General features: G+C 41.3%; 1 protein-coding gene across 4 annotated transcripts; it reads right to left on the minus strand.

The window, feature by feature from the left end:
• Positions 1-624: 624 nt before the first annotated feature.
• On the minus strand, positions 625-11,878 carry slc1a6 (solute carrier family 1 member 6). 4 transcript variants are annotated; one of them, XM_019897062.1, is made up of 13 exons: positions 11,758-11,878; positions 11,523-11,684; positions 11,382-11,447; positions 8,108-8,377; positions 7,717-7,854; positions 6,465-6,672; positions 5,666-5,708; positions 5,307-5,432; positions 5,043-5,227; positions 4,724-4,957; positions 4,178-4,372; positions 3,679-3,813; positions 625-3,508 (listed from the first exon to the last, which is right to left on the minus strand). In XM_019897062.1, the coding sequence occupies exons 1-13, from the start codon at positions 11,840-11,842 to the stop codon at positions 3,310-3,312; spliced, it is 2,046 nt and encodes a 681-aa protein (XP_019752621.1). In that variant the 5' UTR covers positions 11,843-11,878; the 3' UTR covers positions 625-3,309. The 4 variants fall into 4 exon arrangements, with proteins under 4 accessions (XP_019752621.1, XP_019752623.1, XP_019752622.1 ...); XM_019897064.1 differs by lacking the exon at positions 11,758-11,878 and having other exon boundaries at positions 1,655-3,508; positions 11,382-11,437; positions 11,523-11,601; XM_019897063.1 differs by lacking the exons at positions 11,382-11,447; positions 11,523-11,684; positions 11,758-11,878 and adding an exon at positions 10,423-10,507 and having other exon boundaries at positions 1,655-3,508.
• Between the last annotated feature and the right edge of the window lie 16 nt (positions 11,879-11,894).

The following is an 11,894-nucleotide window of genomic DNA, read 5'->3' on the forward strand; positions in this document are numbered from 1 at the left end:
AATATTACCGTTTAAATGTTTCTGCTATTTTTACTAAATAGTGCTCTGAAAAAAAAAAGATTGCAATAAGTGAGTGTGAAATGCCCTTTTCAGATTTAGGATAGCATTGTTAGCAAGCTTTTGGCATTAAAAATAAACATTTCACGAAGAAGCAGCATCTGTGCCAAAATCTTTAAAAATCCTCTTCACAACATAAGGTTTTTTTATTGAGCAATTTTCAAATGAGTCTTTGTAGGGAAACCTTTTATTCATTCCCAAATTAATCGTGGTAATTTAGCAAGCTAGTAGACTCAGCACGCAGCCATTAGAAGAACAAATACAGTATATCAAAAATGCAAACATACCTGTTCGACGTATCACCTTCAAAATTATGTTACACAATTTTTAATATCTAATCTGCTTGAAGAGGGGGCGCAACTGTTTGTATTAAATGGAATAATGTCAAGGTTTTAACATAGCTATGATATCTTGCTAGCTTTGGTACTTACCCATAGAAATGAATGAGTCCCAAGATATCTGTGCCAACTTCCTGAATTAAGTGAGGTACGTGTGTGAAATTTAAAAAAAAAAAAAAACGATTTAAATGACATCAGGTGTGACCATTTTTTTTTGTAGAATCCGAGGTACAAATTTCCATAACTTTATTTGTCTTTATTCTCACAAGACATCAATCATTGGAAAGTTTGTTAAACACAGAAACAGACAATATATGAGATTTCAATTGTTTCTAATTTATAAGTTAAGCAATATCAGTCACCACGCAAAACAGATACATCTCATCAAAACAAAAATCACCATGATGTGAAACTACAGTGAATATTAAATTGAAGTTTTCAATAGAAAATGCATAGGAAAAAAAAACCAACACAAAAATGGACAAACACTGTGAGTTGTAGATATTCATTTCAAAGAACAGCTATGTCACATCCAGGAGGCATTTGTAGTTGATAAATTTCAATAAAATATCATTGGAAGCCACAGAAACTATGAGCCATCACACCAGGTAAGAGTAATATCTCAACGGACCTGACTAATTGTAAGAATTAAAAAAATGTGCCTTTAGGTCAAACAATTTATTTAAAATATATAAACTGGCCATTTGGATTTCAAGAATGGCCCTACTCAATTACAATTTTTTTAAAGGGGTTTGTCAACTACAAATTGGGGAAATATTGACAGAGCCTTTGGAGAAATTTCAAAGACGTGATTAAAACCAAGACACCTCTTCGACATCAATGTTAAGAGTTTTAAAGTGATAAGATGAAAAACGTGAACACAGTGGAACACGGAAAAGGGCGATTGCTCCGCTATTCAAAATGCACGCTTCCTGAATGTGGCTCATTGAATGACCATTTTTTAAAAGAATCATTCAGTGGCAAATAACACACATAGGCCTACCTAATTCATATTAGTGTTGTTATTTAACAATGCTCTAAACGGTGTTTACAATCATTCTGTAGAAATACATGACGCTCAATTCAACATAGCGCAGTTAGCAAGCTATCACGTAACCAGAAGTAGAACAAAGAAACACAAAGTGCAAACATACCTGTAAGATGTCAATTATGAATTAATTCTAATGAATCCATTTCATATCAAAAACTTTCACCCAAGACGGGAGAATTTCCTCCACCAGGGGTAGCCACAAACACCACGATGATGACCAACTTTTAATTCCTGAGCCATTTATTTCACCACATTGTGCCATCAATTCCTGAAACACCACTGTCACTTAAATTACATTAAACGTTTTCAAACTAAAGCCCACATCACCATACTTTTCTGAATTGTTCCATTCACGTGTGAAGCGTTCATCACACAAATAAAGCATGAAACTACTGCACATTCAGCTCTCTACACTGGAGTACCTCTTCACAATGACAAATATTACTACATCCTTTCCCCATCAAATTAATACATGAACACAAGCTCATAAAATAACATTAAAATAATGTGCTTCTTGAAAAACTTCATACCTGCGTGTATTTAATTTAAACGAGTTCACAGCAGTACAGTCTTAAAAAGTAGTAGAGCAAAAAATATTCAGATTCACAAGAAGGCATTAAGCGGACACACCTTGGTAAGTCACTAGAACTTAAAACGATATGTAGCAAAGTCCAGTGTTTAACAGTCAAGCGCGTTCACTTTTATACATTTACAGCATGTAAGCAAACTTAACATCAGAAAAGGAGAGATACAATATGCACAATCACTGTGTCCAAGTTCTATTAGAGGTAGTCTTGATGATTCATGACAGACAGTGGAACCTCCAATGTGGAATGAACCATAATCGGTACAATTTGGAGTCCAACCTTGGTTGACTGCAGAGGTAAGAAATGTTTTTTTTTCTATTTACATCATCGCTTAAGTGGGCACATTGTTTTGGAATTCGAATGATTTGGAAGTTCATCAGCATCACACAAAGGACTGTGCTCCACTTTGGAGGTTCCGCAAAACTGAATACCTGGAGAAATAATAACAATGCAGCGGAGCTAGTGACCATTTGCGAATTTTACACAACAACAAAAAAGCTCGTGTGTTTCCCTTCGTGCGGAACATAAATCAACGAAAAGAAAATACTCGGGAGTAAAAGGACAGAAGTGTGTATCTGAAATTGTGGAGAATGCTGGTTTCTTACAGATTCAATTGGAAAATTGATACAATTGGGAGAATAAAGCCGTATTTTTGTCAGAGTAAAAATGTAATACGTCAAAACAAATTATGATTACAAATGTATCCTTGTTAAGTTACACTGTAATACTTTATGAGGCTCATAATTTTTTTTTTCGCACATCCACAACAATTTGACTATTTTTATTGCAATTTTCTGTGTTGTAATATTGCACCTTTTTTACGGAACTTTTTCGTATTACAAGTGACATCATTTTTCGAAGCTTCTGACCTAATTTGACTATTTTTTATCTTTTCAGTGTAGCCTTCCTCCTAATACATATTTTGCGTGTGTATGCTTTTGCGTGAGCCTTTGACCCTACCGCTTTGCTCTGTCCTTTCTCTTCTCTGTGGGGCAGCGCAGCACTCTGCCCCCAAGATACCAAAACAAGAAGCTTATTTATGCCTAGCGAAGACTAGATTCACAAACATGTCTTATGTGACACCCCCGCAAGAATCCCTGGGTGCTGCACCTGCTAGTCAGGTAGTTAAAGTTCGATTTCAGATGTGTAGTGCGTCACAAAGATGACTTATTGTTTCTGCCGTTTAGCAAATTGCCGATGGATGAGTAATTGGAATGATATGCAGCCTACATAATTATTCATTATTTAGACATTGCCGGGTGCCAGCTTTCAGTGGTCACATTGTGGTGTCGCTGTTGTGGTTGCGCATGATGTCATTGTCCTGGCAGATAAGATGGTAAGGCTTCTCGTTTTCCTCGATGACGGAGTTGCGCACCTCTTCGTCCCGATTCTGCAATTCGTCACGAGAGAGGTGTTCCAAGATGCCCGCCCCGAGGGAGTCACCCAGCACATTGGTGGTGGTACGCAACCGGTCCCTGGGGTGATGAACACACACACAGTATCAGCACAGTGACAGAAATTTACCACGAGATGTGTCTCTGAAAATAAATGTTTCATGGTGACACCTCATGGGGAATCACAATGACATTTAAGCAGAAAAGCCCGACCAATCACCCATCATGGTGACATTTAGCGGGCAACTCACAGGAACCAATCCACGGCGATGATGAGTGTTATGTCCTCTGTGGGCAGTCCCACCGATGTCAATACAATCACCATGGTAACAAGGCCAGCTTGAGGGATGCCTGCTGCTCCGATGCTGGCAGCGGTTGCCGTGATACTGAGTGGGTGGCGGGGCGGGGGGGATACAGAAGGAGCGGAGACATGTTTGTTTCAGGGTTGCTGTCATTCCGTTGGGGTTAGTGAGAGAAAATGACATCACATTGGAGACCCGTGTACTTGCGGTTCAGCACCTGCATATTCATTTATTTGTGGATTTTTTTCAAAATTAAAAAAATATTTTTGGGGGTGTGCGGGGGTGTCAGTTTTTTGTGAAAAACATCTATTGGCGTTATAGGAAGCTCACAAGTAAATAATTTGGTTGTATAACTCCACACTTGACGGTTAGGCAGAAACAAATTTGTGCATACAAGCTATTAAAAAGTCACTTTTCATTCTGTACTGGAGGTCTTTGTAAATGTTACCTGATTGTGAGAATCTGGCCAAAGTTCAGGTCCATGTCATTGACTTGGGCGATAAAAATGGCCGCCACGGCCTCGTAGAGGGCGGTGCCGTCCATGTTGATGGTGGCGCCCACGGGGAGAACAAAGCGGGTCACCCGTTTGTCCACACGGTTGTTTTCCTCCAGGCAGCGAAAAGTGATAGGCAGAGTAGCAGAGCTGTCAAATGAAAAGGTGGAAGATGGAACCACAACTTCAGTTCCCTTTATTGAACGTTTGGTGTATGATGCAATCTTATTTAACTGTTGCCTATGTGAGACGATAAACAAGTTACTATGATCTAATACACATCTCCAGGACAGCAAACTACAACCACGACAGTATTGAAAGGCGACATCAGTGCTATTTACCTCACTATGTAAAGTGCTTTATGTCAAACTCTTCCAGTGTTGTGGGTGTATCAAAAATTGTTCGTCTTCATAGAGGCAGATTTTTCTGACATTTCTGTATTGGATCGAATTGGACTGTGCAAGTGCGCCCAAAATTACGGAACATTTGATCGCGAGTCACCTGGAAGAGGTTCCCAGAGCGGTGATGAGCGCCTGCAGCAGACCGCCGATGAAGCTGTAAGGGTTCTTCCTGGTCACCAGGAAGTAGAGCAGCGGCAGCACGAAGAGCCCGTGGATGAGGAGGCCCACGATGACCGACATGGTGTACATCGCAAGCTGGCCACCCATCTCTGCCAAATCCTTCATCTCTACAATCTTGCCCGCTATCAGGAAGAGGATGCCCACCGGGGCATACCTGCCAGACATACATAAGTACAAAGTGGATGAGGTGCTCCACTTCGTGTGTGTGTGTGTGTGTGTGTGTGTGTGTGTGCGCTGACCAAATGATAATGGCCACCAGCCTCATGATGGCTTCATTGAGGCAGTCAAAGAAGTCCCTGAGGGCCTGACCCTTCAGCTTCATGTTGCCGATGACCAGACCGAAGCACATGGAGAAGAAGACCAGACCCAGAGCGTTGACACCATCAGAAGAGCCCGACATGGGTACCGTCTCCTCCAATGTCTCCTGTGTGTGTATGGTGGAGGATATCACTGTCAGGGTTATGCAGTGGGCATGTTGGGCGGGGTCGCATGGGCTCACTCACCTGGATGGTGTGGAGCACCCTGCTGAGGTTCACGTTGGCGTCCGTCGTATTGATCGCATTGTCAGTGAGGTTCAGGTTCTCCGTCACGTTCCTCGTTTGCACAATCCTCTTGTACATGGTTTTGTACTGAAACGTGACAACCGAGCAATGCTGACTATAAATCTCCTGTTTTTATTGTTTTAAGGCGGGATTCAATGAAATATAGGTTGAACGTGATTTGCAAATCATTGTCTTCTGTTTTTACTTGTGTTTAACACAACGTCCCAACTTCAATGGAAGTGAGCTTGTACAGAAAGGTTTGTTCAGAAAAAAATTTCAAGTTCATCTCATTTGAATTCAGAAGTACAGTACCCTCTTACCTGCTTGAAACAAGCTTCGACAAGATTGGGTGGAAACATGTTCCTGTGAAGAAATGGAACGAATGATTTTTTTTTTTTTTTTGCGATACATTTCTCTGTGGTATAACACCGAATAAATTTGCAAGGGGAAAACACAAACGATATTCATGAAAATGTATACTGACTTAACAGCTGCATATATACTGTATATATATATATATATATATAGAGAGAGAGAGAGAGAGAGAGAGAGGGAGAAATGGCACTCTGTAATATTGTACTTAATAAAAACATACAGCAATGACACAATTAGATAGAATGGAAAGAATAAAAACGTTTTTGCCATCATTTTTGTTTCAATTCAATAGAAGTTGTGTTGCTCGTTTTGGTGTGTGCACTTTGGCCATCTGGGGGCAGTATAACACAGCCATATGGCCTAATGGGAGCATCTCATCGCCTCAGTAAGCTGCAGTAATATTAGGTCATTGTTTGCATAGGATAAATAACATATGCCCGTGAGTATTTTTATATTATTCGCCTACACGTGTTACTCAACTGTTTGCTTTCAAACATCGTTCCCGCTCTAACACTGGACCGCTGATGATAATCGTAGCCCGATGATGACGTTTCGCATCGTTTCGTTTAGTTTGTTTTGTAATTTGTCTCACAAGTCAGAGTAAAAAAAATGGCCCAACAACAGCTTGTCCCTCGAAAATCTCACAAATTGAGTCACTTGTATCTCAGGACGCCACTGTACTGTATAATCGACTTGAACTATAAGAGATGATTCTATGAACATGAGAGAATGATGCTGGATTACCTGATGAGGTCCAAAAAGGCATCTGTAGCCTGGATCATTTCCACATTTCTGCTCTTGGCTACAGGGCTGTCCCTGCTGCCTTTACCGGGCTTGATGATAATCACAGTGACGATGCCGATGAAGACAGCGATCAGGGTGGTCACCATATAGTAGACCACAGCACGCACGCCCATTTTACCGGTCGCTTTGCTGTCCAAGGAGGACATTCCTGCAACAGAGTATATTACTACTGTTAAATATGCTCCCGTATAGACTGAATTTAGCATGACACATAAAACATTAAATCGACCTGTAAGTACTCCAAAGTGTTAACATTGGTGTGTTGTAATTAGTCATGCATTTGCATTTCTGGTTTGATAATAAGTGCATTTAATTTTCCACAAAATACAGGAGGTAAATGGGAGGGGAAAATCCCAGAAAAAAAGGCATTTAAGTTGCCCATTCATGTACTAGACCGCACCATATTTTTCATCCATCCATTTTCCGATCCGCTTGATCCTCACAAGGGTCGCAGGGGTTCTGGAGCCTATCGCAGCTGTCTTCGGGCAGTAGGTGAGGGACACCCTGAACCAGTTGCCAGCCAATCGCAGGGCACACAGAGACAAACAACCATCCGAGCTCACACTCACACCTAGGGACAATTTAGAGTGTTCAATCAGCCTGCCATGCATGTTTTTGGAATGTGGGAGGAAACCGGAGAAAACCCACGCAGGCCCGGGGAGAACATGCAAACTCCACACAGGAAGGCCGGAGCCAGAATCGAACCCTTCACCTCTGCACTGTGAGGTTGACATGCTAACCACAGGACCACCGGGACGCCGCACCATATTTTAAATAATGGAAAGGACTCGATTCACCAAAAAAAGTCCAATTAAAGAGGCTTTATAAGTCATCAATTGCAATCATCCATCCATTCATCTTTTTTTTAATCGCTTGTCCTCAATAGGTTCACGGGTGAGCTGGAGCGTATCGGAGCAGAAATTGCGCGAGAGGCAGAGTACACCCTGAAATAGTCGCCAGTCATTCGCCAACCACATATAGATAAACAACCACACAAACTCACATTCACACCCGTTGATAATTTACGCTTTAGTTCACATCATATTTATATTTTTTGAACGCCAAAATATCACTTTACATGAACCTGTCCTTGCCACAAAAAAGGTTGGGGAATGCTACCTGATCGACACTCAATCAGCATGAAGGCACTTGGGGAATGTTTCAACCTGTCATGAGAGTTTTCAAAATGCACCTGTGACGAGGCTGGAGATGATCAGAGGCAGCACCAGCATCTTGAGCATCCTCATCAGCAGCTCCCCAGGAAAGGAAAAGTACTTGATCTCTCTCAAGGACAAGTTATGGGAGCGCAGAGCGAAGCCCAAGACGATGCCTGAAGAGAGCGGCACACCGACAAAGTTACACAGCACATAAAAGAATAAATGACTCACCCTGTCGGCATCTGCAAAGGTTATAAAGAAGACCTATTTTCACAAAGTAAGGAGTGGACAGTGTGGATTTGTTTTGAAATGCAGGAAGTCAAAGTAAAAAGTTGTCAGGAAAAAAAAAAGTCAAGGAGAGTACCTAAAAAAAAAAAAATCGACTTATGTACAGTAATTAAGATAAAATAAGACAAGCACACTTACCCAGAGCCACAGCAGCAACGGTGAATAAAACAAAAAGATTTCTTTTAAGGAAGTCTTTGATGCTCTCCTTGCTGACGGAGCTTATTTTCTCCTTCATGATGCTCGCTCTCCTCTCCATGGCCGCACAAATTCGTCTTTTCAAGTCTGATGGCTCGGGCGCGGCGGCTTTGTCCGCGTCCTCGTTCAGGAAAAGACTAATGCTGGTCGGCGGGGGCTTCTCGCTCATAATCAGCTCTAGAACCTGGTCCAGGAGGCAGGTCTCGTGTGAAACTGGATAAAGAGGATATGATTGAGCGGGAAATTAAACATCACACCTTTGCCAGCATGAAGGTGACCTTTTATTTGTAGAACTCAATTGCAATTCTTTTTTTTCAAGAGGTGAAGTAACTGATAATGTGATTGCACAACTGTGCACACACTTTTATAACTGGGATGGTGCTGTGTACAACCAATCATGTTCAGACTATCAAAACAATGACAGGAAAAGCCAACATGAACATTTAAAAATCAGTAAATCTGAATGCATCCACATCCCAGTGAAAAGTGGGTGCATAACATTTGTGCAAATACATTATTCACATGACTTCAATTGTTTATTTTTATGTCCCCTCTTTTTTTTTTTAATCCAAATGAGACACGTTATTGGTTACAATAATGGTGATTTTTTTTTTTTTAAATCTCAAACATGGCATTTGGACCGGGGGTGTGTAGACTTTTGATATCCACTGTTTGCACTCAATCTGCACTTCACACCCAGACAAGTTTATGACACCCAGAGCTGTGTCAACAATTCCTATTTTACAAAAACGAACTTTATTTATAGAGTAGTTTAAAAACAACCATTGCTGCTTTCAAAGTGCTGTACGGCAAACGGAATAAAATCTGACAGACAAAGACAAGTTAAAGCGATGAATCGATCACATAAAAATAGTAAACAACAACATAAAACACCAAAACAATGCCAATCTCATGGGGGGGGGGCAAATTTGTATTCTCTATTTTGTCAAGGATTTATTCATATGTTTATTACCGTCATTGTTGTTGATATTGCACTACACCGGGAGTTGTTTCTGATATTTTGAGTATTGTACTGAAATACATAACGGAAGGGGCAAGACATTAGTAACAGCTTGCTCTCACTGTCATCTATGACCACAATAGTAAACATTGTTAAATAAATCCCCTTCGGACAATGTCATTAATATTTTTTCGTAAAGTCACAATTTTGAATGATTGATAAAATCTCTTGACCAAAAAGTGGAAATAAATGCATTAAAAACATCTTAGAGATGATGTAACTACAGTTTATTTTTTTATTTATTTTTTTTAACCCAGCAAACATTTCGATCAATAGAAAGAACTTTGTACAACATCAAAAAAAAGGATGTCAAAGAAAGTATGAGACATTTCCATAGCCTTACCGTTTTGCGTTGTGTGGAGTAATACAAAGCGGCGGCGGGTGCGCGCGTGGCGGTTGATTTCAAGCCGTCTTATCTAAGTAGGTTACAACGTTTCCTGTCAATCGGCCTCAACAAACAAACTTATATGGTCAACTAAAGACCAGGCGGAGTCGATATCAGTTTTCCTTGTACCTTTTGTTGCAGCCTCCTCTTCTATATCTTCATTTATTACCCCCAACGGTATGAGATCTATCGTATATGAGATTTTAATGTCACCGCGATAAAACTTTTTTAGACCCTTAAAAGCCACCGTACGTCCTGCTTCTTTTTTTTTGACAGGCAACTTTTAGCATTTGTGTCATAAATCAGAATAACTACTGTTTCGGTTCCCAACTTGTGCTGATAAAGTGACTGTTACTGTAACGAGATAAATGTTTAGCTCAAGTTCATTTAGGCATAGATTTTTATTGAAATGTGTCATTATTTTCTCTCTCGCTCTCTTTCTCTCTCTCATCAGACTAGCATCTCTCCAACATGTAGTTGTAACTTGTGTCGGAATATAAATAGATACAAATAAAACACCAAAGAAAACATGAATGAAATAGCAAATATCTACAGCTCAATCACAGTGTAATCACATGATCAAAATCTTCCTCTGAAATTGTATCCTGCAATACTGCTGCTTCTGCTGCGAGAAGGAGAATGTGCAGCATTTCACACCTCGAGAGAAAATTAATTTGGACCACCTTGTCAAAACATTCTAGGATGCCAAGCTTCTGTCGCACATTTTTGCCTACAACATATCCACTTACTTAGCTTACTTTCACTTAGCTTGTAATTAGCTGGCTTGCTGTGTTAGCATTTTTACCAGTGAAAAACATACATCTCCTCATAGACTGAAAAGTCAAAACTCACCGCTCATGATTTAGCGTGTTGAAACAGTCCCATCTAGGTGTGACCCTGACTCCAGCGCGCGTGCGTGTGTGTGTGTGTGTGTGTGTGTGTGTGTGTGTGTGTGTGTGTGTGTGTGTGTGTGTGTGTCCAGAGGTGAGGCATCCAATGATGGAGAGTGCTGTGCTGTTCTGCCCTCATGAGCAGAAAGACATAAAAAGCCTCTCACATGTTCTGACCTTTTTATACCTCCGTCCACACACACACACACACACACACACACACACACACACACACACACACACACACACACACACACACACACACACACACTGACCACACGCTAATTAGAGTGCAAGTTCAAGTCTACAAAAGGCCAATGATCCACTTCTATCCTTTCTGTTCTGTTCTCAATATCTCCTTGACATGACAGGAAGTGAATCTAATAGTAGAATTACAGAATGAAATTGGCCAACTTTGTTCACCGAGGTTCAAAAGATAATAAGCATCCAACCATTATTTGAGCTGCTTAACCTCACTGAGGGTCACTGGGGGGGAGGCGGGGGTTGCTGGAGCAATAGGCGGGCAATAGGCGGGGTACACCCTGAACTGGTTGCCAGCCAATCGCAGGACATACCCAGACAAACAACTATTCACACTGACAACCACATCTCGGGACAATTTAGAACGTTCCATTTATAGGATGGATGGATGGATGGATGGATGGATGGATGGATGGATGGATGGGTGGCTGGGTGGATGGATGGACAGATTGATTGCATTCTGGTTGGCTTATGGTTATAGGCTGATGAATTGACGAACGGTTGGTTGGACAAAAATACATTTGCTTGTACTGTAGTCAAGCAGACAGATATGAATATGGACGTATGGCGAGCTAGATACACTCTGTTGTAGTCAGCCAGCCATACAGTATATACTGTATAGATACAGTACTTAGCTTGAATAAATGGGTGGATAGATACCCTCGTGGTGCAGGCGGTCATGGGTCTGGCAGTGAAGGTCTTCAGCGTGGTCCTTCCTTGAAGAAGCTGCGAAGCAAAGATGAAAACTTTCATTTCCGAAAGAAGCTCTCGTGTGTCAATTTTCAAAAAAGTTACACGCACCTGAAAGGAAGAAGCTCCTCTCTGTCCACGGAGTGGACGCCTTCTCTCTACGTCGAGAAAGCTGATAATGAAGTGGTGTTGCCCACACACTCCACGTTAGCATACCATCACGTTTTTGCAGCGGCTGGTGAAGCCTCCGGCAGGGAGCAGCACCGGGGAACTCTGCGTGAGAGGAGGCGAGGTTAAGGATCCGTCAGCTGGGAAGAAAGAAAAATAAATAATGAAGACAAACCACCTGCTGCCCGCCCACAACACTCACATGGGGTGAAACACGCGACACCTCTCTCTGAATAGATGTAATCGTAAATTAAAATGTGCATGTTGGCCACTTGCGTCACGTATCTTGACAGAATTAAGTGGAACCCCCCCCCC

This window comes from Hippocampus comes, unplaced genomic scaffold, assembly GCF_001891065.2.
Source record: "Hippocampus comes isolate QL1 unplaced genomic scaffold, H_comes_QL1_v1.1 scaffold22, whole genome shotgun sequence".
In the NCBI taxonomy this organism is placed as follows: domain Eukaryota; kingdom Metazoa; phylum Chordata; class Actinopteri; order Syngnathiformes; family Syngnathidae; genus Hippocampus; species Hippocampus comes.

Bases quoted from the DNA above. Each gene is read 5' to 3' on its own strand.
- slc1a6 (XM_019897062.1), bottom strand. From the start codon at position 11,842: ATGCACATTTTAATTTACGATTACATCTATTCAGAGAGAGGTGTCGCG. The intron at 8,378-11,381 runs GTATCTATCCAC...CTCTTTATCCAG, and splicing joins TGACCGCCTGCACCACGAGG to TTTCACACGAGACCTGCCTC. The intron at 5,709-6,464 runs GTAATCCAGCAT...ATTTCTTCACAG, and splicing joins GCCTTTTTGGACCTCATCAG to GAACATGTTTCCACCCAATC.